Genomic DNA, 26,272 nt, shown 5'->3' with positions numbered 1-26,272 from the left:
CAATTTTATCTCCATTATTTTGTTCCCAAAAGCCTGACAACAATTCACTGTACAATTTTAATCTGTGAGATGTCAGTGAATAATTTGTCACTAATCCCGAATGCTTTAGCCATATTTACAGATGTACAGGCTTAGTTGAATAAATCATGTTTGCTCAAGCGCCTTTGTTCTAATTGAGTGAAATCCTACTTTACCTCTATGTAAGAGAGCAAAACCAGTGGACTGCAGGACATTTTTTCAGCATCCAGTTGTACAAATGATGTGATTCATGATCAAATACAGTTGTTTGGATTTATGTATAACTATTATTGTCCGTATCTACATTTTGTGATGGATATGCAAACACTGTCTACTTAACTAAGTAGAATGCTACTACAAAAAGTAGGCTATACAGCTTGATTTGATTAAGTAGCCTAATGAAATAACATACACACAAGCTCTAATTATACACAAAACCAGGGATAAAAATAAAAAAAAACACAACGCAATTAAGCAAGCACAGGGCACAAAAGAAAATAAACCATAGGCCTAATATATCACAAAGTTGTACGCATATAATTGTGCTTAATAGAAGTGTAGCAAAGGAAACTAAAACTAACTAAAACTTATTTCCATAGTGGTCTAGCCTAAACAAAGAAAGTTTGAATTCAAAAAATAAAAAATAAAGCATTTTGACGATGTTTATTGTTTCATCACCTACAAAATGTAAACATGTATTTAAGAATTTACGAGGAGCACTTAAACACAGCAAAACATTTAGGAACAGTCTCGCGTGAGGCATGAATTCCCGCGAGATAACAGTCCGATTAAAGAGGAAGAAGAGCGTGTTGTTTGTTTAGGTTTTCGCAGACAAAATGGGGACTCTTTCCTCCTTTGTCTGTATGTTGGGACTGTTTGTCCTGCTTGCGTGCACCTCAGCATCTTCAGATGTGTTCGATAGCGTTTTGGGAAACACAGTATCCTGCCATAAGTCATGTGAAATGACATACAGTTTGCACACGTATCCAAGGGTGAGTAACGTTGCGCCTCTCGAAGAGAAAAGTATCTGCTAGCGTTAGCTAACTTGCCGAAGCAGACGTGGGCCTGTATACTTCACTTTGTCACAATCGTAGGCCACAACGCCTTCTATTTAATTAAATGCATTTGACTTGTGTGAAAGTACGTCATCCTTCACGGTTGTTGTTTGTCGAGGCAATCAACTGGTCCTGTGGTTTGTTTTTGTAGGAAGAGGAACTCTATGCCTGTCAGAGAGGCTGCCGTCTGTTCTCCATTTGTCAGTTTGTTCGTGACAGCGAAGATCTGAATCAGACCAAATCCGAGTGTGAATCAAGTAAGCCATGCACCGAGCATTTGATCTATTTAATTCACCAATGTACAGTGCCCAGGCCTCTTTTGAAATCGCTTGTTATCCGTGTAAGCACCTAACGTTACTGTAAAGCTAAACACGTATACCATAATAAGTGAAAACACACACACACACACACACACACACACACACACACACACACACACACACACACACACACACACTCTAAGTGCAATTCAACCTGTGCAATTTTTGTGTGCAGTAGTCACTGTTTTGTAAATAGGCCTTGGATGTATATATTTGTATTGCTTCTTATTTATATTTGTGTATATATGATTATATTATATTTACTTCATTGCCTCTTAGATTAGTTCTTTACTTATATTTTAAATATGTCCCTTACATGTTCTACGTACTGTCTTTCTTTAATGGAGCCTCCCAGCATAAGCTTTTCATGTTTGTACTTGTATAACCATTATGACCATAAACATCTTGGATCTTGAAAAAAACCTTTGCAGCCTGTCATGAAGCCTACACCCATTCTGATGAGCAGTATGCATGCAATTTGGGCTGTCAGAATCAGCTTCCATTTGCTGAGCAACGTCATGAGCAGGTGTGTAAGAATCCCTCTGTAGCCTGCATGGGTATACACATCTCTCAATGAAGAACATTGTACTCAGTGTTGCTTTTTTCAGTTGGAGGCCATGATGCCCAGGATTCACCTGCTGTACCCACTGACTCTGGTCAGAGGGTTTTGGGAGGATGTAATGAGTCAGGCACACAGCTTCATCACTTCCACATGGACATTCTACCTCCAGGCTGACGATGGCAGAGTTGTCATTTTCCAGGTATTGTACTGAACTACTAGGCGATCCAATCTACTATTCTGTATGCAACCATCATGCTACTGTACAAATTCAACCAAAAACACTGTTAAAAATCTGGTTATGTCTTCTGTTTAACAGACTGAACCACAAATCAAGTTTTTTTCCCAATTTAAAGTGGAAACCGATGTTAAAGAGGAACCACAGAAGACCTGTAAGTACTCCATTCAATTTTCTTAAAATCCACTTAAGTAGAAAATTGCTGATATTCTCTACTTTTCTTTATTGTCAAGTCTTACGAGAAAACCAACAATTAATGTATCTTTACAAGTATAGCCTGTATAGTCACAACCGGATTTAGTGTATTCCTCTGTGCTACAGAGCTCCATTGTTGTCCCAAAAGTACATAAATGAGCCACAAAGTTGCTTCTGAGTGACATGTTCCTTTTTTATTATGATGAACATGGGTACTGTAGGTTATTTTCAGTCAATCCCACATACACCGTCCTGTAGCTATATGTATTAATCCATAGCTGAAAATCATCCCCAACAAATGCATGATTTACTCTTGTTTTAAAGGAGATTTCCGGGCCAATTTTTACCTGAATCTTCATCGCTATAGATCTCAGAGTACTGTCGATAAGAAAAACAAAACGAGCAAAATCAGTGCTAGCAAACTGGAGTTGCTGCAGCTACGTCCAGAGCTCCCAGTTAGCTAAAATGCCAGTTGTAGGGGCATTTTATAAAGAGTGCCTTTTGTGCCTCTTAACAGACACAAATGCAATTAAAATGTCTGTGCAACATGAACAGGGCCCTTACGTGACAACAAGATGCGTTTTCAACTCAGACACTGTGAAGAAAAGTTTGTACTGTCACCTGTCTCGATCCTGCCGGTAGCTAGCTCGGCTAGCAGGCCCGACCGGCTTGCAGAGAAATAGCGTTACTTAAGGCGAGCTGTAGTCTTGCGCTGAAGTTCCGTTGGAAATTCAGTTGTTGCAGGAAATGGTAAACAAGCAAATGCGAACCATTTCTTTTCTTATTTTGGTGTTTTCACGAAATTAGCTAACAAAAAGAAAAATATAAAATTCCAGCCTTTTTTTTCTTTTAAAATCAACTCTTAAAAATGCCTACACCAAGGTTTTATTTTACACTCAGTCCATATGTCTTATAATACAACAAGAGGGGAATAAACGGTGAGATTAGATGTGTGCACATCAAGTAACTTATTTATTTCTCATTTTCAAGTCCCTGGGTTAAACCCAGTTTACAAAGAATACCATCGCACTTTAATCCAGGAGAGGGACAGAGATATGACCGGGGACCGCAGCTATGATGAGGACTATAACCTCTTCAGCTGTCTTTCAAGGTTGGTTGGCACACGTTTATCTACATTTTCAAGGGAGCTAAATTGTTAACTTGCTTCGTAGAACATGACATAACCGCAGCAGCCACACAAGCTTAATATTTGTACTTCTCCTCAGAAACCCTTGGCTACCAGGTTGGATCCTAACGACAACCCTGATCCTGTCTGTGCTGGTCCTGATCTGGATCTGCTGTGCCACTGTGGCAACTGCTGTAGACCAATATGTACCTGCCGAGGTAAGTTCTGTACTTTTTCGTTTTTAGAGATTCCTGGCACTTTGGTTAACATACAAGGTCAATCTAGGCATGTGAATGTATCGTCAAGTATAGTGATTGTAGTTATATTCAAGTTTGTGATTATCTTTACTGTTGAGTATTTTTGTTGACAATACCAAAAAATGTAAAAGCCAAAACACTATTTCAACTTTATTTTTATTTCAGAAATTGAGCATCTATGGTGACAGGGAGTATGTAAAGGAAGAGAAACTGACTCCATATCCAGCATCCTCCCTGATAATCATTACCTCCAAAGGGCCAGAGGAAGAGGCCGGGCCGCTCCCTTCCAAAGTCAACCTGGGCCGGTCTGACATCTAGAAACCAAGCTGTAGCAGAGAAAGAAATTCCTCTTTTAGGAATAATATTTAGTTGATTTTTTTTTTTTTCCTCTGGCACAACACCTTTTTGCTTCTTATGGTCTAAACAGGAGTAACTTCTTGCAAAACATTTTGTATTACTGATATGTCTCGTCTCCCTTTTGATGCTTTTTAAAATTGAAGTAATGAAAAGGTATTTTTTTGTATATTGGTATAATTGAGGCATTATAGTATAATGGCAAGTAAAATATGTTTTGGGATTTTTCTTTCGACTAGCTCTTTGTTGGTGTGCTTATTTTATGGAATAATTGGTAAAGGAACTATTAGTGATTTGAAGTAATACAGGTTTCAACCCATACCCTTTGGTAAATGTAGATTGTGCTAATATTGCAGGCTCTCCTTGTTTGTTCTGTTTTTACTGCAGTGATTTACAGCTGATACTGGATTTTACAATAAAATTATTTGCCCTTATCTTAATTAATATTAATTATATTATAATAACACAGTTAAGTCTTTCCTGGGTTGCTGTTTGTTCTCATGATGGATCAGAAATAAATACAATAGTCACGTTGACGTGCGTGTGACTTTCTTCAATCATATACTATAGTTAACTTTCAGTTTATTTGTAAACAAATTTTCAACACAATGTAGCTGTAGGATTCCAGTAACTAGTGCTGTAATTTAAGAGAAATTCAGAGAAGACCTTTTTAAAAAGTCAAACTACAGATATGGGTTCAAGGTTCTTTATTAGTCATCTGAACAAAATCTTAGGCCTCAGGCACATCCAACAACGCTCCAACTTTAAAAAGCAAACCCAAGCAAAATCTGAATCTAACACCAAAGGAAAAAGTAGTGCAAGTTAAAATAGGTTAAATATGAAGTATACTTGTTTAAGAATTTGTTTTGCAAATGTATATATGCATAATGAGAAATGTATGTTTACAGAGGTGTAAACAGTCTTTAAATAAAAGTGTATTACAAATAAAGTGACTGTTTAGAGGTAAAGTGACAAGTGATAATCTCAGAGCTCAAGAGTTAGCATGAAGCTTTCCCTGAGCCTGGTGGAGCAGAGAAGCCATGGCAGCAAAAAACTGTAATGTCCTGTTAGTAGTGTCCTGTACACTGTCAGTGTCATGGGAGTCACAGGACAGTGTACAGGACACTACTAACAAGACAGGACAGTTTTTGCTGCTGGTGGAGCGGGACTCAATGCTTTGGTACTGTCGGCCGGGCCCAGACGGCAGCACGCAGCACAATTTGTCGCTGGGGTGGTTTGGTTCTCCGATTATCCTGTTGGCTTTCTTCCTATACTACTGGGTGTTCAAGTGGCATATCCATCATGGTGATGTGCTGAGTAACTTCCAACACCCTCTATAGAGCTTGAGGGGGGTCCAACTGCCATACCAGGCCGTGATGGAGCCAGTTAAGATACTCTCGATGGTGCACCGGTAGATGCTATGTTTCTTGTTCAGGTTACTATCCTGTGAAGGTCTTATTTGCATCTCAACCTGTAGGTTACTGCAGTGGGCATAGTGCTTTTTTAAAACATGTTCTGCAGGACATTTAAAGCTCAATGACCACATATTGTTAAAATTATGTAATTTGTTATTTAGTGTCTCGTCTTCCCCCCCTTGCCCCCCAAGAGGCAGTGTGCAAAGTATTAAAAATTGCCTCAGATAACTTGCTGCTTGCATCAGTTGTGGCTGAAAAATACAAGTTTGAAAATAAAATGATCTAGGGGTGAGAATGCAGAGAAGAACTGAGTTTACCAGACCTCAGTAGCGGGCTGAGATTACATCCGCTGCCACAAGTGTAACACACCGGAATTTCCGATCGAAATGTTAAGTGTTCAAGTTGCATTGTGGGTAATGTAGGTGCCAAGATTTGTCATGGAAGAAGATTGTTTGGAATAAAAATAAGCCCAACAATTTTGATACTTCTTCTTTCTTAACCAGACATTGTGTGACCGACAATATTATGGGACAAAATAAGAACATATACACACATATAAACACAAACCTCGCAAATGGACCCTCTTCAAAACAAGGCCATAAGATTAAGTAATAAGGCGACAAACTTGAGGTCTTAATCATGTTCGTTGGCCTTGAGCTTCAGTGCTGCATATTCACAAACAAATTCTCAATTAAATTAGCCTGAAACCAGTTCTCACACTGTAAGCATGGAGCCTTTCATGGCAGTTGTCTGCTTTGCCTAGTTAGTTATCCAGTATTTATGTAATTGGTCTTTCAGCATTGCCATACTAGGTCTGATGAGCACACTTGTCTAACAATCATATCATCTAGGTTGTTTCCAAATACCATGTCAAGCAAGAAATTGGACACATACAAAATACTAAACTCTATTTCTAAAAAAAAAAAATATATATATATATATAAACGTCACCTATATCCTAGAAAAAGTGTTTACAGTTCCCCAGTGTAAATCATCTTGGAAATATTCTTGTTCATTTGAGCCGTAATGTTACAGCTTTAACAACATACTCAAGTTGCTATTTGTGGAATGCTACATGGACACATACCTCAATAGCTATTCAACAAGTCCATGTCCTCTGCAGTAAGAGCTGATGAGGACAAACGTTTTGTTGGAGGACTTTGATGTGAACTGTCACACCTTTCCGACTGACGCTGCCTTTTTTTGATATTGTTCCAGGCAGGCTTTGCTTGATCATTTGTTGTGGAAGGAGTTTGTTTCTCTGGTATGTGATGGTTTGCTGCAGGTCTGAAGAAATGCAGTCTCTCTCTCTTGGTCTCTTCCTCGCTCTCACATACCAAGGGTGCTGCATTCAGGACTTCTCTGACAAACTTCTGCCTGCCAACTAGACAACAAAAATACTTTCAAGACTATCTCAGATAATGTGTCATAGCATTGACTTTTACAAATAGCCCATTACAATGTGAATGCAATGAAAAATGAACTTACAAAAGCGAAGTGCTGATGCTCTGGATTCATCAATTTTCTTCTGTTTTGGCATTTGTGAGCTATTTGTTTCCCACTGGTTTACAACCTGAAAATAAACCAAGAAATGTATTCATGAGATCAAACACAGCAATACATCTGCAACATTTTGCATATAATTTAAGAACAGTGTTTACATTAAAGACACATGTTTACTCTTAGCAATGTCTGAAAAAGTATTTACCTGCTGTGCCCAGCCTTCTGTTTTACATCTTACATGATCAAAGGTGTCCAGTGGTTTCTCAGAATAATTGAGCCTCAATAGGTCCCACATGGTTGTCTTCAATCCTGTGCCAAGCTGGAGGTATAGATTACATTTAGATGTCAGCATCACAATAAGCTGCTGCCAAGCGTTACACACAACAGTTACTGTCGTACCTTTAAACTGGTCCCAGATACATCAAGATTTTCCAGTTTGGGGAGGCACATGAGGTATCTTAGAGCCCTCACTGATATAGGGTTATCTGTACAAGTAACAGAATAACTGATCAACAATCATGGATGTCAACTTTGAAGGTGGTAGTATTTGCACTGCCACTACAACGTGAAAGCAGATGAGATTTAAGTTACTTACAGGAAACATCAAGTAACTGAAGACAGTCCAGTCCCTTCCTCAGCATCCGGATGGGTGCAGTCAATCTTTGTAGGCCGACATCTGACAGACTGTTACCACCAATGAAAAGCTTAATTAGGCTGCTGAGGAAGAAAGGCAGAAGTGTTAGCAACATCGCTTCTTAAATTCTCCACCTCATGTCTTTGGGCCTGAGGAATCAGGTATTACCTTGCCAATGAGCTGGATGTTAGATGCTGAAATATCTCATGATCATCGCCCAGTCTGCAGCCAAACAGATCCAGAGACGTCAAACTATGAAATGTCTTTATTTCATCCAATCTCTCATGTAAGAGTGGAAATCTGCAAAAAGAAAGGGACAATAGATGTTGCAGTCCCTTGCAAATAAAACTGGGGGAGCTGGAGATATGTTGGCACTATAACTTACCTATTTCTTAGACAGAGGGATCCAAGCACCATTTCCCCATATGCATCACTGAATAACTGCAGGGCTTTTGGAGAAATGTCTGCGTTTAAAAACACACGATTCTCCTCTGCTGCTGCAAAAAGTCTGTCTCCGATTTGCTCAGGGAAGCCCACCAGAGAGTCCACATGGTTAATGTTGTCAGCTACGAATAACATAGTGATTTCAAAGAGAGATTTTGTGGTGTATCTCAGACTTCCTTCAGCATTGTAGGTGAATATGAAGTTCTCTTTTCTCAGCACAAACGGATTTGTTCTTCTGCATGATGACACTGGCTTTGGCTGTGCCAGGACTATGTCACTGACACGACGAAGGTTGCCTCTTTCTCGGACATAAATGGCGCTATTGTCCATACTAAGGTCACACGTTTCTTTTCCCGTGAGAATGATACAACTGTTGTAACTATTTTAGTCAGAGTGACACCTGAAGCATTGCAAAAAGTCAAGGTAACGTCAACGTTAGCTGCTAGTTAACATGTAGTTAGCTATGGTTGTTGTCTGACCAGACCAAAAGGACCCTAAAGTTTTAAGTAAGACTATTATTATCTGCTATCGTTTCTCATCTAATTCCCCTTATATAGCCAAGTTGTTTACCACTTGCGCGTTTTTTTGATTTCCTTATTGTAGCCATAAACAGTCTATGGTGTCTCTCTAGCTGTCACTCTGGTTGTAGCGTAGCTAGCTACAGTGGAAGTTATCACATTTGTGGTCTTTGCTTGCTAACTTCAAAATAAAAGACCACTGCTGAAAGGAAATCGGTTTAAGATCCCAAAATACAAACTAAGAAGCAAATAATTCACCTTAATACATTTCTAAAACATAATATGTAACCCATCATGACACAGTTAATTAGCTAGCTACATGTTACATTCAAAAAGCGCTACGCTTACTTTGAAAATATCTAGTAACAGGAAGAAGTCTTGTTTACATGGCCAATAATCTTTGCTAGGATGTCCTGTTAGTTCCAGCCAACGCTGCGTTAGCTGAGAGAAGTAAAATTATGTTTAGGGGTTTTGGTAGATAATTTGGTAAGCATGCATTGTCTAAAGAGCTAGCTACATTTCTAAATGCAACTGCTTTGGCTATTTGTTCCTCGTCCTAGAGTTACGTTAGGCAGTTAGCTAGCTAACGTTAATGTTAATGTGAACGTTAGTTGATGAGCTGTCAAGGAAGGAATTGTTAGCAAATTTAAGCTAACTTATAACGTTAACGTTGTTTCCTTTTTCCTGTTTTGATCATAGTTTCTAACATTTGAAACCAACGTACGGGGAAAGAATAATTAGGCTAAGGAGCTTACATTTTTGTATGTGTCTTTCCCCAACAGCTTTCTAAAATTAAGTTGTAGCCTTTGTGCAACATAACTTGTTCCTGAGAGGCGAATCACGTCACGCAGAGTGAAGTCGTGTAAATGGCGTCGGCAAATGATCCATTCCAATTCCAAGGTAAGTATCCTCCACACATTTTGTTTGATTATGAAACGAAGTTGCTTCATTGATGTTTTGCTACAGTTTACTGTGTGCTCTTTCCCACTGTTATCTGTATGCACATCTCTCAGAACTCTGCCTGTGCTGCACTGTGATGCATAGTTCACTAAAAAAACAATGTCAACATTTTTGATGACTATTTTCCATTTATCCATGTTATGAGATTAGAATTTGAAGAGGCTGGTCATCTGCTGGAAGCCAACAGAGATGCAACCACCATTAGCATTGAAGAAGACGATATCAAACCCGACAAGCAGAGAAAAGCTGCTGGTTTCACTCCTGATGGTGATGACGAGGACCCACTTGCCAGTGATGACAAGACAGAGGTCTCCACAAGAATAACACTTTTTTTCTCACCAATTTCCGTGTTGTTTATAAGATATTTCTTTGATTAATTTAACTTTTCTCATTTTTTTTTCTTTTTTCAATTGAAGCTTCTCTCTGGGCCAAAGAAAAGTGTCCCCTTCTGGACGTTTGAGTACTACCAAAGATTTTTTGACATCGAGACCCATCATGTAATATATTTACAACTTAATTTAATTACTTTAACAACTCACATTTTGTATTGTAATATGGAGTGCCTCAGAACAAATGTAGCTTTGATTAGTGTACGTATGTAGTGGTTATGAACATTTCTTTCAGGTGAAGGAAAGAATAATTGGATCAGTGCTGCCATGGCCTGGAAAGAACTTCATTCATGTCCACCTTCGTAGAAATCCTGATCTTTATGGTTAGCACTTAAACAGTAACCTTCATGTGCATTTTTTTGTTTTGGAAAATAAGAAGAAAACTGTGTCCCTGTTCTGTAGCTTAAATTCTGTAATAACTATAACAAATGTTGTCTAAAGAAACCAAATTGGCACACAAACTGACAAAGTTCCAATGCTTGATATTTGTGCTTTTCAGGACCCTTCTGGATTTGCACCACTCTTGTGTTTGCCATTGCCATCAGTGGAAACATATCCAACTTTCTGGTGCACTTAGGCAAACCAAACTATAAGTATACCCCAGAGTTTCGAAAAGGCAAGTACTGTTATTATTTGGTGTTCATGGCTAACTTGTTCAGGTTGAATGTAAAAGGAAACTGTACATTTTGCTTAAAGACTCTTTTATTTTTGAATTTGCTGTGTTTTCTAGTGACCATAGCTGCAACAGCGATCTTCAGCTATGCTTGGTTTGTGCCTCTTGCACTCTGGGGTTTTCTGCTATGGAGAAACAACAAGATCATGAACTTAGTGTCATACTCCTTTATGGAGATCGTCTGTGTATATGGATATTCCCTTGCGATTTACATACCAGCAGTGGTAAGACCTGAAATCTTTATCTCAACATAACAGGTGTAACAATTTATAACACAATGTAACGTGGCTGCTCCAAATTACAAATCTTGGGAGTTGATGAATACTTATTTCCCCCTGTATCATGAATACATTTAGAGCATTGATTGTGTCTAATAAGTCTCCTAAAATTAGTGTATATATAGTATATAATGCACTGTTGTTTTACTACATAAGGTCCTGTGGATTATCCCATTTGAATGGCTGCGGTGGTGCTCCATCGTGGTGGCTCTCTTCCTCTCTGGCTCAGTTCTGGTGATGACTTTCTGGCCTGCAGTCAGGGATGACCACCCCAAAGTTATCATAGCAGTATTGTCGGCCATCGCTGTGCTCAACATTCTTCTTGCTGTTGGCTGTAAGGTAATTAGTAATTACTCGCTATAGTTATGATGCTGCTTTTACATTACTTGACTGTTTGGATGTTTTCAGATTTGGGAGATATGGAGAATAAATCTGTTAGGGGAAATAAGATACAACATTCATTGCCCTGCCTTGGCAAACTACATCTTCATTAATCCAGAAGAACCAAGCTGCCTGTCCATCTTGGTGTAGATAACAGCAAAGATTGACTCCTTCTCATTTGTCCTCAATGATCTCAGTAGCATGGCCAAGCTTTGACCCAACTTGTCAATGTCAATCACAGACACTACACTACACGGACATTTTTGCATGTTTCTCCCTTTGTGTTTCTGGGAAATGACTACCTGATAGTGTCAAGTGAACTCCCTCTGGGGAGACTCTCTTCATTGGAAACTGTGACCGCATTGGCTAACTGGTGTAAGAACGGGTTGTTAGTGCACTTCCTAATGTGAATACCATCAGGTGCATAGAGGTATCGTATGTCTGGTCACATTCATGTAATTAGTCTACAAAGTAAGCCAGCGTCTGAAGGTTGACTAGGATAAATGGATTGCAGGAATGCTGCATTCTCTCCTGTAAAACTGAATATTTGCTGCACACTTACTCACAGACACACAGTTCTTTATTGATCAGTAGTTTCTCTTACTACTGTAATTGCTTCTTTGCCGGGTTGTTGTACACTTGTCTTATCTCCTTTTCTTGTTTGGTTGTTCAGGCCTATTTCTTTAGCAAACCAGAGGCAGTACTACCAGCTGCTGCAACAGAGGTGACTAAGGCGCCGTCTTCGACATGAAAGCCTTTCATTGTCTAAAGGTAAACAATAGTGACCCAGAAGCTTTTTAAGCCATGATCTCATTGTACAATTCGATAACTTGATATATGCGAGCCATATTCCTTCCTATTCTATATGCCTTTCTCATGGCCGTTTTTTTAATTCACATTCAATAGTATCAAAGAATAAAGACCTCCTACTTCAGTAGCAGCTCTACATTGTTGGCCTATTTCAGTAGCTTTGGCTCGAGTTTGTATTTTTGACCCGCTAGAGCAGAACATCTGACACCGGACTTCCTTTACATGATTTCTCCTACCCAAAGCAAGTGTTATTCTTTTTTAATTTGCAGGTTCTCCTGTTGCCTTATTAGAGAGAATCGGGTTGCTGTGGCAATGAAGTCATGGGTCGGCTGGATTTCACCTGCACTCGGACATTCTGGCTCAAGACCTTAAAACCCAGCGTATATGCTTGGTTTAACTGCATGACCTCTGAAAATGAACACTGGTACCAAGTATATTATTTGTAATGCGATGTGTACTAAACGTCTTTTAAAGTTAAATGAGATATGGTGTTACACAACACATAAGATTTCTTGTAGTATGGTAGTTTTCTGCTTTATAGTTCTTATGTTGAAATATTTAGATAACTAGTCTGTGTAGTAATGTTTTTGGCATTGAAGGCAATTTGTACATCCCAGCTTTTTTATTCAGTTAATGGGAAATGGCTAGTATACTTTGTGTAAGGAATATTCTGTATAAACAGCAAAACAATTATAGGTGTTGGTAAGATATTCAAGGGTTGGACTTATTATGGACAAATAGAGTTATTGTATTTTCTTCTAACTGATATAACCGTAAGTGCCATCAAGTAATGCCAAAGACCCATTCTAAATGGCACATACAACTTGTGTAACTATTTTTTTTATTAATTGTTTTTTATTGTGACAAAACGCATTTGATAAAATTCATGCAATTTAAATTGTCTGTTCTCCATGTGAAAAAAAAGACAACATGGTCTCAGTGGGAACCACCTTTACTAATGAAACCCATCATGAATGAAAGTTGTAACGATTAACAGTCGACCCAGAGCCTATTTTCAAGCACAAATTAAACTATGAACAGATTATTTCCATACCGTCTTTACCCACATTAAAGAAATAATTCCACATTTTGGGAAATATGCTGATTTGCTTTCTTGCCATGAGTTGTATTATAAGATTGATACCACTCTCATGTCTTTAGTTTGAATATGAATCTACAGCCAGTAGTTGGTTAGCTTAGCTCAACATACAGACTAGAAATGGAGAAACGGCTAGCCTTGCTCTGTCCAAAGGCAACAAAAATCCAACCATCAGCACCTCTAATTAAACATTCGATCATGTTTGTTTAATCTGTACAAAAACCTTAGTGTAAAAACAGGGGTGTTATATGCCCAGACTTCTGACAGTACTGTATGTATTTTTTTGGCCTCGAGCCAGACTTGCTGTTTCTACCAGTTTTTATGCTAAGATAATCTAACCAGCTCTCACATATGTTTCATCTAACAAATCAAATAAGCCCATTTCCCAAAATGTCAAACCATTACTTTAAATAATATTACAATTGTTTTGTTGACATTTTGTTCCACTAAAAAATGCGAAACTTAGTCTAAACACCAACTGAAAATCAAATATTTATTTTAAAACAGTCTAGCACACACTAAATCTTATCACTGCAGTGTTCATTTAGTTTCCTAATAATAATAATAATCTGTATTCAATGTTTGTCATCTGTAAAAACATTGGGTATTCTTCAAAAGTCCTATGTCTAGTGACTGGAAAGTTGCATCATATACATGCTTTAAATGTTTTTGTTCAACTTTTTCTTTCGGTAAACTTTATATTTTTAGGTAGGACAACCTAAAATCACCCTTAGCTCCCACACATCTAGGCAACATGACTCTACCAGCTTCCTGACTGCATTAAAGGCTGCCACTACATTTCAACAGTTGGACATTTTAAATATTTAGGAGGGAGATTGTAACTAATTGGTATAACTTCCTTTCATTTCAAAGAGAGCATCTGACTTTAAAAGCAGGCATTTGGCTGCTGCTACTGATTTTCCAACTCATCTATCTTATCTGTCGTGTGGTCGATCAAACTGATAGAATCTACCGTGTCACTGTTTGGATGCACAGATCACCTGCAGTGGAAAAAGTTACTTATGTATGTAAAGCCTGTTTTTACTGGCACACAGCGTGTGGTCAGCACCTTACACACAGGGGACCTCTGTTAAGTCTGTGTTTCATATTTCCATAGATTAACAAGGGTATAGTTCTCAGATTAATTAACAAAATAGAAGAAAAAAAAAGTGTCACTTGAAACGGTGTCAAAGGGATTGTGGCGCCCTAATTAATGGTCATTCTAGCCCCAGCTTTGAGTTACACAGGAGCTGCCTTTCAAACAGATAACACTGTTAGAGAAATGTCAACTGCCTCAGTCTCAGGCATGCATGTAGCTGCTCATGCTTGTGAAGTGGATTACCAACACAATGCTCAAGGACTATTTCAATATGAAAATGCCTTTTTAATATTTACTCTTTTTTTATATTGTGATTTGGGAATCTTACCATAGGATGGCTGCCTCAAATGGGAAAGGTGAAAAAGTGTCCAAATTTGAGACATTAAAACTTTTGGAGAAATGCAGAAAGGAAAGAGATGACGCCATGCACAGAGAAAGTGTTCTCAGAGAGAAGCTCCGACAGTATGAGTCGAGGATGCGTTCAACTGAGGCTCTGAAACAGAAACTGAAGACCTTGACTATGGACAACAAGGAGCTGAGGAAACAAGTGAAGGCTCTTCGTAATGAGATTGGACTTGAGTGCAACCCTAAATTCAATGGTAAAACCACAAAGGACATAATCAATGACTTGCATGAAAAGGACCGTGAGTGCAGTTCCCTGGTGGAGAAGGCTGGGAAACTGAGTCTGACCATTGATGATTTAACTTCAGAGTTGGCAAATACAGTCACCTCTAAAACACTTTTAGAGGATCAAGTGCAGTCATTGCAGCAAAATCTCAAGGATATGACAAATAATCAACGCCGCCTGCTGAAGTTGTGGGAAGACAAGAAGGTTCAGAGGGAGCAGCTCGCCCTCCCTGCAATTGCCCAGAAACATGTACAGAAATCACTCGTCCATAAAGCAGTTCAAACTGAGATGTCTGTCAGTTCATCCCAAACGCTTCCAGTCAGTGCTTTTGAGACCAAGCAAGTCTCTCGGGACCATGACAAAAAGACAGTTTTGGATAAACACAGTTTTCCAACTTATGGAAATGACTATCATCATGACAAGAAAGCTTACATGCATGATGAAACTAAAGGAATTAAGAATTGACTGGACTTATTGACTGACACACTCTGCATTGAGAGAGTAAAGCATATCAGATATAGCAAATCATTATTAATGTGTGATATGTCTGTAAATAACAAACACATGAGTAAAAAGAGATACAATTTAAATAATGTACAGCTGATGTATGAATTGTTTTGGTGTCTTGTGTAATTTAAATTGTGACAATGTAGTTATTTCAGTATTTGTATCACTCAACCTTACTTCATATATCTGTTTAAGACAAGATTTAACTAAAGCCATTTTTAAAAGCTATTGTTTGTGAACTTATTCCGTTTAACCATTGCATTGGTCAGACTGACTGACATTCATACATATTTTTTGTTTGTTAAACAAGCACATTAAACTAAATTCATGTGGCTGTAATACTGGCAACAGGCAGGAACACGGACAACTTTTAATCGGGGTCCTCAGAGGTCCTTTGAATGCATGTGGCGCGATATGGGAAACAGTGGAAAATAGTTTGACAGCAGGAGAGCCGAAGAGATTGTTATTGCCTTTTGGCTCTCCATTGATCTAAACAACATGCTTTCTGCAGAGCAAAGTTGTTGGTTCGTCCGCAAGGTAAGTCTTTAAACTTAAGTCTTCATTCATAAAATAGAAAATGTATGTAGCGTGTGCTAGCGTCCTTTAAGTAGCCTGTCTGTTTATGCTAGCTTATGTGAGCGTAACGTTAGCTAACAGTTTCAGCGACACAAAGACAAGTTACAGAACATGAAAGAAAAAAATAGCTAACGTTATTTTTTTTATGTGTATTATACTGACGTCATATAACGTGATGATAACTATATAACGTCAGTTAACTTTAAGGTCCTTCCTAAATGTATGTACACACCAAAAGAACAGACGATCAACAGTTTCTCCCGCAGAAAATCAGAAAATACAATGATCCGGGCTGCAAAAAAAATGACCAACTATTACTTCTTCTTTTTTTAAACTCCTAACGGATCAGTCTGTTACTACATTCCCAATCACTCAGGTTAACATCTCAGATGGGGATCATTGGGAGTAGGCAATGTTGCAACAGGGTTTTGAAAAGAAAAGAGATCATACAGGTCTGCATAAGCCCCAGTAAGTTATTTTGGAATCGCATATTATACCTTTTTATAACACGTTGACGGCTCTGTTAAAACGGTTATGGTGAGTTGTGAGTTTTTATGTATTTAATGATGACTGACTGCTCTGTTCAGGTGATATTCTGGAGAGCTGTGGCCAGTATTGCTTGGGCTGTCCTGTTTTTGCCACCCATCACAGCCGTTTTTGTAATCATCAGCAGGTTCAGTCTGTTCCACCCCATCCAGGCGGTATCAGGTCAGTCACCACACATTGTGGGATTAACTCATAGCTATGACGTTTTGTGAAGCTCACTGTGGACTGCTTTTTTACATGCAGAATGCCTGTCCTTCTTAACGAGTGCAAGTGCCATCTTCTCCTTCATTCTGCTGTGTGGAGTGATCATCATGGTGGGGTTCCTGAACCTGGAGTATTATACAGGTGAGTGGCAGGACACATAGATGCAAATACATAGACAGGAGGAGTGGAAGCGCTGCTGGGGCTTTCTTGTATTCAACTACAGGTGCTCTTTGGATATGCCAGTATGCACTGTGTTTATATCATCCTGTGAAGGGTTCATTGCAAGAGTGGAAACTGATCTCAATTCCAAAATTTGTAAAGCTGCATGTCTCCTTCAAAAATAAACCAAGGCACTCCATGCCTTTCTTTTACATGGCAATGTATTTTAAAATGACCAACGCGTTTCGACTCGCATGTCTTCATCAGTAACTGCAAATATATAATTTCATTATTTCCTTGAAGTTGTTATTGTTTACTCATATCTGGCTTGTCTTCAAGGATGCCTTGTTATTGACAGGGTTCCATACTGGTTTATCAGATAAAAGACACATTACGTCAGCTCATCAGTTCAGAGTTTATGTGCCCAAGAAGAATCAAACTGATATCTTTGGTGAATTAATCAGAATTGGCTGCTAACCGTAAAAGTAAAATGAAGGGTCTGCATATGATATAATTTAAATAGTTAGTACATGGTACATCATTTGATACATTGTATCATTGTTATGAGTTAATTCATTGATGGAGTAACTTATTTCATCTCCCAGAGGTTTGAGTTTATTTATAATATGAAACAAAAAAAGGAACTGTAAGTGTATTGAGGTACATTTTAGTATTTTATCTACAATAGTCTGTCTTTTAATTAATAATTTTGGCCCTGCTTTACACGCAGTATAATCTTAGGCAAATCCATCAGTATGACGCATACATTGTTAAATTTGCACTGCTTGTCACTGTCACTGTCTAATTAATATACCTGCACATTTATACAATGCAGTGTTGGAAATGGTGTTGAGTTTAACGGGGGGAAAAATGACCGCCAAGACATGTTAGTCTTTAGTTGTAACACTGTTATTTTTTCTGTTACTCTTCAGTCATCCCAACTATTGCATGCTCAAAAATTGCCCTGTTGGGTCAGCTGCTCCACCCTCGTCAGTTTGTCAACTCCCTGGCCCACTGTATCATGGGAATAATCGTGGCTTGGTGTTGTGCCATCACCATTGGGGGCAGATATGAGACAATCGCCTACTCTTGCACACAGGGTGATGGGTAAGCAGCTACCACATAAAACTATCATGTTGAGCTGTGCATGCTCAATCCATAGTCTGATTTCCTCACTTTGTTTTCCGCACTGACAGTTCCCCTCAGATGTGCCTGAATGAGTCTCACCTCATCCTTCTGTTGGCTGGAGCCTTTGTTGGATTCTCTCACAGTCTGCTGGGTGTGATCTACAACTTGAACTATGTTTCTTTTCACACTGTTCAGGTATGTGACATGAGTTTACTCAGTTATCTGACTGATGCTCATGCAAAGACAGAATATTTAGGATCTATTTTTGCCTCGATGGCTTAGTCTCAAATGCAAAGTGTGTGCCTCCATTCAACAACTCTGTCAAATCTGGTTTACACTTTTTCCAATTAACATGCATACATGCAGGTGTCATAAGCCTGTTTTATTTCCAACAACACAGACCCCTAATGCAAACTTAGAAAAACAAAATAACTGGCACTATACTTATAGTTTATTGTTAGCGTTGATGTTAACCCATTTATGTTATTTTCCCCTAGCAATACAAATACCTTCGCTTTAAGGGATCCCTATCTTTGGTGCTGAAGTGTAGCGCCACTCAAGCACTTTACTCTGTCAGGAACTACATTGTTGTGTATTTCTTTTTGGGTAAGTGGTCTCTGTTTGCAAATGAAACCTCAGTAACACAGAGCTCTTAGAACAAACCGCTAGAGGAGTTTAAACTTTCATGATCTTTTTGAAATAGACCCTTAATAGTCTCTTTTATAGACATGCTTTCATTTATTGTTCAATTGTTGTATCTGAGCTCTGTTTTTATTTTGCTCTTTATCTTTTTTGCACAAAGTTGTTAGAACTAATAGTCAGAATATTTCAATTTGTTATTAACAGGATACGTTCCAAAATCATGGATTTGTAAGACACTGAATCTTCATTTGAACAGGTCAGTATGGATTCTGTGTTCTATGTTAAGTCAATTTCATTCATATCCCAATATCAGAAATCACAATTTGCGTGAAGGGGCTTTACGATCTGTACAAACAAACCTACTCTCCGCCACAGTGCTGCTTCCTGGACTCCATTAATGTACTTGTCTGTGATCTCCACCTCCAGCTCTGTCCACCCTCTTGACAGCATAGCTGGACTGCTGGACCTGTCCCTGCTCTACCACCTGTGGATCAGCGCCAGCTTCCTCCTCTTCACATGGCACATGACGCTGCTGCTCTTTAGGATCTTTGTCACTGAGGTATGTGTGTCAATAAAATCTATCAACCCCTACTATTGCAAAATGAGGCTTTTTCCCTTTATTATAATGACAGTGGATAGATATGAAAGGGGGAGAGAGATGGAGGGGATGACACACAGCAAAGGGCAGCAGGTGGGATTTGAACCCGCACTGCTGCAGGAGTCAGCCTACATGGGGCGAACACTCTTACTGGGTGAGCTAGAGGCCGCCCCAATAAATTGAGTTTTTCTTTTTTGATCAACTCCTGATTTAAGCACATCCAAAGGCTAAAGATTACCACCAGTGCCAGCTGACCGTGTTGACCACCATACAATTGCAAGGAATCGGCCCAGTTCTGATAATTGGCTGTAATTGGCTTAAAAGTGTAGTGTTGTGTTGCTGAGACGACTTCTGTTGGCCTTTTTAATTATTTAGAGACACTAGGGGGCAATATTGTCATTGCTTTGAATGTTTAATTACCTGAAGAGCACCAGACTTAACTAGATTATAATATTCATGGTGAACATCGCAGAATTAATCTCATGTGATCAATTAAAGTTGCACTTCAGGAGTGTAACTTTAAGGTGATGTTATCTAATATTTTTCTTTTTATCCACAGGTGTACAGTTTTCCTGTGCAGTCATCGTTTACTGAGGATGCCCACCAGTGTCTTCCTAAGGTTCTGACTGACAAACAGCCAATGATATTAAAGGTAGATTGGACACATGATTTTCCTCTTTTTTTTTTTTTTTGTGCTTACTGATAATATGTGGGTGTTGTAACTTGCTTTTCCAAAATTTTAGTTTCTAGCTCTGCAGGACTTGGCTCTGCTGTCTCAACACTCCCCATCAAGACGCAGTGAGGTCTTCAGTCTGAGTCAGCCAGGTTTGTTATGTTGTCTACACAGAAAAGAGGTTCTTTCTTAAACAGTTTTTATTTTTATTTTTCTTGTGTAAAATAAATCTTGACACACTTCCAATATTCAGATTACAACAAAAATGATTTCCATTCGTGTCTTTCCCAGGTGGCCATCCCCATAACTGGAACGCCATCAGTAAGGAGTGTCTGTCTCTGCTGGCTGATCTGACTCAGAGACTCATAGCCTATCATGACACTGTAGCAACCAATGGCAGGGCCAAATCACTGTCTACTGGGAGTGAGAGGAAGACTTCATCGGAGTCATCAGGTATGTTGCTGTAAAACATAAATAAACTTCATTGTTTATGACCAGTCCCCTTTATCCTTTCTGTGTCGCTTTTTTCTTCTTCTTAAAAGTTACCTCGGGTACAGAAGATCTTATGAGCCCGAGGCCTACTTTACTGATGAGAACTCCAGCTTCGGTCTTTGCACGCTCCATGGTTGGCTGCTCACAGAGCCCTCTGACGGCACCATTCACTCCTGACCTGGACAGCCCCTTTGCTTCTCCCGCCCTGCGGCGTCTTACTGCTCCTATGGACCAATGCTCACCGTGGTTCGGCACAGTGCAGAGCCCACACATCATGAGGAGAGCCCCAAAACTCTGGTCCACCTCCACAGGTGAGAGGAGGCTAATAGAAGAAATCAGGTCGCTCAGACACTTTAAGGTCCAAATTTTATTCTATGCTTTGTAGCTCTGAACATTTTTTAGAAGGTCACTGTAAGTCAATTTTGAGGTGTCACTTTCTCACACACACACACACACACACACACACACATACATACATATGGCACGTCAACTTGTCCGCTTTTTTGCTGTTTCCCCATTTGTGATTTAAGCGTCTCTTTGTGCAGATTCACAGGTCAATGGCAGTCCCCTGGCTTCCCCTGCCTCAGTTCCCAGTCCCAAGCAGGAACCGTCCAAACCAAGTCTCCTGGCTCAGTTCCTCCAGAACAGAAAAGAACAGGTACTTCAGTCTAGTTGTTACAATACAGGATTACAATATATAGATATTACAATGTTTTTATACATTATTGACAAAAGGCTTTTCATACTTAACATTCATTAACCTCGGGCTAACAATAGTAGTCATACAGACGGGTCAGTCTCGTCTTCCTAAACCAACAATTTGACCATCACCTCTGCTTTACGCACTGATTGGCCAGGATGTGCACACGTGTGAAAATGGACAGAGCTCCATCTCCTTTTTTTTTTCTTCTTTTCTCTCCACTTTGCTCTCCGCACCAATCACTTCTCTTCTGGCACCAGAAAGATGAGACAGGAGTGGTGCCAACGAAATTAGGAACAGGTGTCCTATCTTGTAGCCTGGTTACTGATGTCTTTGACTTCTTGTTTAAAACAGTAAAGCTCACATCAGGGTTAAGTTAGGGTTACGTGTGAAAAGCCATTATTTCCACATTTGTGTTACATTTTGTTGTTCAGTTTTGAAAGCAAAACAACTTTATACTTGATTGTCCCATTCAGGTTAAAAATGTCTTGGCAAAGCGTGTGCTGATAATGTATTTGTTTAACAAGGTAAGGATGTGTGGCATGTGCATGCTGTCTTCTTTAGACTTCTTAGACTTGAACACTGAGGGGCTCCTTGCATTCTCTCATCTGACACAGTATATTTTCAGAGTAAAAAAGAATCTGCTGTGTTGCACCGGCGATTCTTTTTTATGTTTTGTCCTGCCCTGGTTGCACCGGATTGTTGTGGATTGCAGAAGCGCAGAGAACCCCCTCTTTTTCACAGTACATTTTCATTTGGTTTCACCACGTCTACAGTAACAACTTCACCCTGCAGGCATCACTAATTAAACTCCTGTGTCTGGGCTTTCTTGTGCACACATTACTAATGTAGCTCTTTTCCATCCACCTAGCTGTTACAATGAGCATTTCTAATTACTTTAAAAGCTTGATTTAAGGAGTTTTGTAACATGTGTGTCTTGCAAGTTCTTGACTCCTACAAAAACAATCAAATGTGGAGAAAAGCATGTCCTTGTGGTCCTATCAGACGTGTCGGGTACTGATGTTTATCACAGCTAAATATCGTACTTGCATTGCACTATTTCCTATTTGTAGAAACTAGTTGGTTTACTTTGAGGTTTATGTATCCTCTTTCTTTGATGACATATGCATGTTGTAGTGTAGTCGCACTAGAATCTCTCCATCTAACAAACTTCCTAATTCATCAGTCTACTGTAAATATGCATCTGTCTGTTCAGCAGAGAACTTGTACTAGTTAACATTGTCTCTTACAGCTTCCAGAGGCCTCCAGTCAAGCTCTGTTTGCAGACAGCCAGGCTCACATCTGGGCTTTAGAAGGTGGGAAGAGATGGTGGACTTTATTTTCATTTGATATGGATGCAACCTGTTGATAAAACATGTACGTTACTATGTCCTCTAACATCCTCCTCCAGGGCTGTCTTACCTTGTTCAATCCTCCTTCTCAGAAGACCAGTTTGGGGTTGTACAGACAGCATTACCCAGCATTCTCAGTTGCATGCTGGGCTTACAAGAGGTAAGCTGTCATGGTTTACCGCACCTACCCTGAGAGCACATATTTGCGTAGCAGCAATGATTTATCAAATTTTATGGCCCAGCTCACAGGTAACACAAACCTTGGGTACTGAACTTTGTGCCTTAAACAAACATACAAACTGTGTAGTGCTTTGTGCTTGCCAAGGTTTGAGAAAGTTAAAGGGGCCAGTTCATCTAAATCATGAATAATAATTGTATACGGTGAGTAGCCATGTAGAAAGTCTTTTGTTGTAGAGGTTATCAAATGAAATCTCATATTGATCCACACAAATTAAATGCCAGTGTTCTTCCAAGAGGTAAATATATGCAACATTCAGTTATTATTGAAATGTAATTTTATTGACATTTATTCTGTAGATGCAAGTTAGTAGATGGCATTTTAATTTTGGTGTTCTCAAGTGTTTATGCATATAAAAGGCTACCTTTTACATTTTACAAGAAGCAGTGCCATCAGGGAAACCAAGGGAATTGTACAGATGGTGTACATGGTGACACAGACACAAGATCATTGTTGCGCTGTGTCCTGTCCTCCTCGTCTTCAGGCAGTAGATCGTCACTTCAAGCTGCCTCATGCCTCCAGTAAGCCAGTCAGGTCGGCCAGCAGCATGGGAGACTCTACTCACAAAACACTGCGCTTTGCTCTAAGGGCCACTCTCAAGACTTCCATCTACAGGATAACAACTACTTTTGGAAATCACTTAAAGTAAGGCCTGTCATTAAAATGTACTTTTTTCAAATCGTAAAAAAACGATGCATAGTATGCTTATTTTTTATGTATATTCTTAAATCCTCAGTGCTGTTCAGATGTCTGCAGAGCACCGGAAACGATTGCAGCAGTTTCTGGAGTACAAGGAATAACGTGTGTGTGTCCGTGTGTCCGTGTGTGTGTGTCCGTGATAGTGCCTCCTTTTAATATTTATGTCTGCACTATGTCATGGCGGATTGTATTTGATAGGCTAGATCACATCCCCTACATGCATGAGGCATGGGCTTCCTGCCCAGCTGCCAGACTGAAACGGGTTGGAAGCCCGACTGTTGCCTCCTGTGTTTTGAGAGATGTAAAGTAGCTCACTGTATAAATAAGTAACTCATTCCAAATGATATGTTTCATTTTGTATTACAAGAAAATCATACAGAGTAATCCCTTTTGACTTTTGTTAATTGGGATGAGTTGTAAAGGGCTATTTGCGCTGCATTTGTGCTGAATTATGCAGATCCTTTTGGTTTCACATTTAATCAGCTGTCTTATGGAATTACTATATCAAAACGTTTTGCATTTGGTGTGAGATAACATGATATGTCAGAGTGATGAGAGAGAAGCTGTGTTCTCTTCAGTTTCACAGGTGTCTGAAATGTGTTCTGGAAATACTTTTTTCTAAACTGGTTTTGTTCTAAACACCAGCCTGGAGAACCAGTTTACTGTTGGCTGTGCAGTTCAGGTTCTCTAACTAGAAAATACACCATAGTCAGATTTACAGATCAGACACCTCTGTTTTTATGTGTTAACTATTTGTCAGTTTTGTGAGTTTTGTTCATGTGAAAGAAGGCTGCCTTTCATGTCAGATCAAGGATGGAGATGGAGTGGTGTGACAGGTAACAAGTGTGGGCATCATTTTTTGATTGTCATTGCCAACAAGTATTGAATTTAAACTCAAGAGACCTGTTGAATAAAAACATTATGTGAAGATCATTTGTCAGGTTTTTGTAATTTCCCAACTGAAACAAGCCGATCGTGAATCAACTGCTCCCAGAAAATTCAATTCTGTATTTAGGTCACGTTCTGCTTAAGTCACATTTTACAAAATGGGGAAAAATGGATGTAATGCAAGAGGTCATGGGGATAAATAATGAAGTGGAGGACATTGACTGAACTTAAGGCAGCTCTCGTACACCAGTTACTTATGAGTCCTGGTTAAGATAAAGGAAGGGGAATAGTGGAAACTGATTTTTCCAGAGTTCTCAAAGAAAATGAGAAAAGCTGGACTTTATCGCTCTCACACAACAAGTAACTGGCAAGCATATTGACCCCCCCCCTTTAAATTACACAGTTCCCCAACAGATCCAATCATCGGTTTTTATCCTATGCACATGCTGAACACCATCTACAGTTATGTTCAAAATAATAACAGTGTGATTCTTAAAAAAGTGAATAATGCTCACAATCCTTAGAATAGCTTTTAATTCCATAATATTAATGCATTGGGAACACTGCTCATTTCATTCTAAATCAAAACATGACCAAAAGTGCTCCAAGTTTGTGTTATACTTTTACAGAAAGTGAAGAAAAAGGAATATTAGGCTGTTCAAAAAAAATTGAAACTGAAACATTTACTCTATAAACTGAAAAATGTATCAAGGGTTTGCTTTAATTTGAATCATTGCACTAATATTTAGTTGCATAACCATTATTTCTGAGAACTGCTTCACATCTGTGTTGCGTGGAGTCGACCAACTTCTGGCACCTGTGAACAGGTATTCCAGCCCAGGACGATTGAACTACATTCCACAATTCCTCTGCATTACTGGGTTTTGCCTCAAACAGCATTTTTGATGTCACCTATGGGATTGAGGTCTGGGGATTGGGCTGGCCACTCCATAACATCAATCTTGTTCATCTGAACCAAGACTTTGCTCGCTTACTGGTGTGTTTTGGGTCATTGTCTTGTTAAAAGACCCATTTCAAAGGCATTTCCTCTTCAGCATACGGCAACATGACCTCTTCAAGTATTTTGATGTATTGAAACTGATCCATGATCCCTGGTATGCAATAAATAGGCCAAACACCACAGTATGAGAAACATCCCCATAACATGATTTACTGTCTTCACAGTACTGTGGCTTGAATTCAGCGCATGGGGGTTGTCGGACAAACTACCTGCGGCCCCTAGACCCAAAAAGAACAATTTTGCTCTCATCATTCCACAGAATGTTCCTTTGGCCAGTCAATGTGTACTTTGGCAAATTTCAACCTATTTAGTACATGTCTTTTTTTCAGCAATGGGACTTTGCGGGGGCTTCTATCTGATAGCTTTGCTTCACATAGCCTTCTTCTGATCGTAACAGTAATCACAGGTAACTTTAAGTCTTCTTTGATGTTCCTGGAGCTGATCATTGGTTGAGCCTTTGCCATTTTGGCTATTCTTCGATCCATTCAAATGGTAGTTGACTGTTTTTTCCCACTTTGTTCAGGCTTTGGATGCCATTTCAAGGCATTTGAAATCATTTTGGCTGAGCAGCCTATAGTTTTTTGCACTTCTTTATGTTTTCCCCCTCTCCAATCAACTTTTTAATCAAAGTCCGCTGTTCCTCAGAGCAATGACTGGAACGACCCATTTCGCTGAGTATTTCAGTGTGAAATGCACTATATAACCAGCATGCACAACATTTGCTTCCTTCTTTCCTTAAATATGGGCCATAACTGATGCCTGTGTCTTCACAGAATCAATCACCTCACTAAGTGAACACAACACTGCTATTATTTTGAACATGCCCCTTTCAATTACAGATTCAAATACACAGAATGAGCAGCATGCATGTCATGACTGTTGAGTCTGTTGGTTTT

General features: G+C 39.2%; 5 protein-coding genes across 7 annotated transcripts; 4 read left to right on the top strand and 1 right to left on the bottom strand.

Moving 5' to 3' along the window:
• Window positions 1-801: 801 nt before the first annotated feature.
• On the top strand, window positions 802-5,071 carry tmem59 (transmembrane protein 59). Its single transcript, XM_039815472.1, has 8 exons — window positions 802-1,010; window positions 1,225-1,330; window positions 1,825-1,919; window positions 2,002-2,154; window positions 2,272-2,344; window positions 3,376-3,496; window positions 3,612-3,729; window positions 3,934-5,071. Exons 1-8 carry the CDS (start codon window positions 855-857, stop codon window positions 4,084-4,086), a joined length of 975 nt encoding a protein of 324 aa, XP_039671406.1. The 5' UTR covers window positions 802-854; the 3' UTR covers window positions 4,087-5,071.
• Window positions 5,072-5,903: 832 nt separating this feature from the next.
• Window positions 5,904-8,800, bottom strand: lrrc42 (leucine rich repeat containing 42). 2 transcript variants are annotated; one of them, XM_039815471.1, is made up of 7 exons: window positions 8,060-8,800; window positions 7,843-7,974; window positions 7,636-7,754; window positions 7,440-7,525; window positions 7,246-7,359; window positions 7,026-7,110; window positions 5,904-6,921 (listed from the first exon to the last, which is right to left on the bottom strand). In XM_039815471.1, exons 1-7 carry the CDS (start codon window positions 8,446-8,448, stop codon window positions 6,626-6,628), a joined length of 1,221 nt encoding a protein of 406 aa, XP_039671405.1. In that variant the 5' UTR covers window positions 8,449-8,800; the 3' UTR covers window positions 5,904-6,625. The 2 variants fall into 2 exon arrangements, with proteins under 2 accessions (XP_039671405.1, XP_039671404.1); XM_039815470.1 differs by having other exon boundaries at window positions 7,636-7,757; window positions 8,060-8,799.
• Window positions 8,801-8,988: 188 nt separating this feature from the next.
• Window positions 8,989-13,025, top strand: yipf1 (Yip1 domain family, member 1). Its single transcript, XM_039815473.1, has 10 exons — window positions 8,989-9,122; window positions 9,419-9,536; window positions 9,747-9,904; window positions 10,013-10,093; window positions 10,221-10,308; window positions 10,485-10,601; window positions 10,716-10,882; window positions 11,093-11,275; window positions 11,991-12,088; window positions 12,397-13,025. The coding sequence occupies exons 2-9, from the start codon at window positions 9,503-9,505 to the stop codon at window positions 12,066-12,068; spliced, it is 906 nt and encodes a 301-aa protein (XP_039671407.1). The 5' UTR covers window positions 8,989-9,122; window positions 9,419-9,502; the 3' UTR covers window positions 12,069-12,088; window positions 12,397-13,025.
• A 305-nt stretch (window positions 13,026-13,330) lies between these two features.
• zgc:113691 (uncharacterized protein LOC503529 homolog) lies at window positions 13,331-15,666 on the top strand. The gene has a single exon (XM_039815474.1). The coding sequence runs from the start codon at window positions 14,660-14,662 to the stop codon at window positions 15,416-15,418; it is 759 nt and encodes a 252-aa protein (XP_039671408.1). The 5' UTR covers window positions 13,331-14,659; the 3' UTR covers window positions 15,419-15,666.
• Window positions 15,667-15,839: 173 nt separating this feature from the next.
• Window positions 15,840-24,397, top strand: ndc1 (NDC1 transmembrane nucleoporin). Of its 2 annotated transcripts, XM_039816891.1 has the most exons (18): window positions 15,840-15,997; window positions 16,624-16,744; window positions 16,826-16,927; window positions 17,878-18,052; window positions 18,142-18,268; window positions 18,571-18,679; window positions 18,920-18,971; window positions 19,142-19,274; window positions 19,873-19,965; window positions 20,057-20,138; window positions 20,278-20,439; window positions 20,529-20,789; window positions 21,024-21,136; window positions 21,655-21,705; window positions 22,431-22,494; window positions 22,590-22,690; window positions 23,253-23,413; window positions 23,505-24,397. In XM_039816891.1, exons 1-18 carry the CDS (start codon window positions 15,959-15,961, stop codon window positions 23,566-23,568), a joined length of 2,010 nt encoding a protein of 669 aa, XP_039672825.1. In that variant the 5' UTR covers window positions 15,840-15,958; the 3' UTR covers window positions 23,569-24,397. The 2 variants fall into 2 exon arrangements, with proteins under 2 accessions (XP_039672825.1, XP_039672826.1); XM_039816892.1 differs by lacking the exon at window positions 21,655-21,705.
• The last annotated feature ends 1,875 nt before the right edge of the window (window positions 24,398-26,272 follow it).

Source organism: Perca fluviatilis, chromosome 11 (genome assembly GCF_010015445.1).
Source record: "Perca fluviatilis chromosome 11, GENO_Pfluv_1.0, whole genome shotgun sequence".
Taxonomy (NCBI): Eukaryota; Metazoa; Chordata; class Actinopteri; order Perciformes; family Percidae; genus Perca; species Perca fluviatilis.
The sequence above is the reverse complement of the archived record's forward strand: the minus strand, read 5'-3'. Positions and strand labels throughout refer to the sequence as shown.

Excerpts from the sequence above, each read along its gene's own strand:
- tmem59 (XM_039815472.1), top strand. The coding sequence starts at position 855 with ATGGGGACTCTTTCCTCCTTTGTCTGTATGTTGGGACTGTTTGTCCTG. Across the intron at positions 1,011-1,224 it reads GTTTGCACACGTATCCAAGG|GAAGAGGAACTCTATGCCTG; the intron begins GTGAGTAACGTT and ends TTGTTTTTGTAG. Across the intron at positions 2,155-2,271 it reads GCAGAGTTGTCATTTTCCAG|ACTGAACCACAAATCAAGTT; the intron begins GTATTGTACTGA and ends TCTGTTTAACAG.
- lrrc42 (XM_039815470.1), bottom strand. The coding sequence starts at position 8,448 with ATGGACAATAGCGCCATTTATGTCCGAGAAAGAGGCAACCTTCGTCGT. Across the intron at positions 7,975-8,059 it reads TCCCTCTGTCTAAGAAATAG|ATTTCCACTCTTACATGAGA; the intron begins GTAAGTTATAGT and ends TTCTTTTTGCAG. Across the intron at positions 7,360-7,439 it reads TATCTGGGACCAGTTTAAAG|CTTGGCACAGGATTGAAGAC; the intron begins GTACGACAGTAA and ends CTATACCTCCAG.
- yipf1 (XM_039815473.1), top strand. The coding sequence starts at position 9,503 with ATGGCGTCGGCAAATGATCCATTCCAATTCCAAG. Across the intron at positions 9,905-10,012 it reads CCAGTGATGACAAGACAGAG|CTTCTCTCTGGGCCAAAGAA; the intron begins GTCTCCACAAGA and ends TTTCAATTGAAG. Across the intron at positions 10,883-11,092 it reads CGATTTACATACCAGCAGTG|GTCCTGTGGATTATCCCATT; the intron begins GTAAGACCTGAA and ends TTACTACATAAG.
- zgc:113691 (XM_039815474.1), top strand. The coding sequence starts at position 14,660 with ATGGCTGCCTCAAATGGGAAAGGTGAAAAAGTGTCCAAATTTGAGACA.
- ndc1 (XM_039816891.1), top strand. The coding sequence starts at position 15,959 with ATGCTTTCTGCAGAGCAAAGTTGTTGGTTCGTCCGCAAG. Across the intron at positions 18,269-18,570 it reads TTTCTTTTCACACTGTTCAG|CAATACAAATACCTTCGCTT; the intron begins GTATGTGACATG and ends ATTTTCCCCTAG. Across the intron at positions 20,139-20,277 it reads CTTCAGTCTGAGTCAGCCAG|GTGGCCATCCCCATAACTGG; the intron begins GTTTGTTATGTT and ends TGTCTTTCCCAG.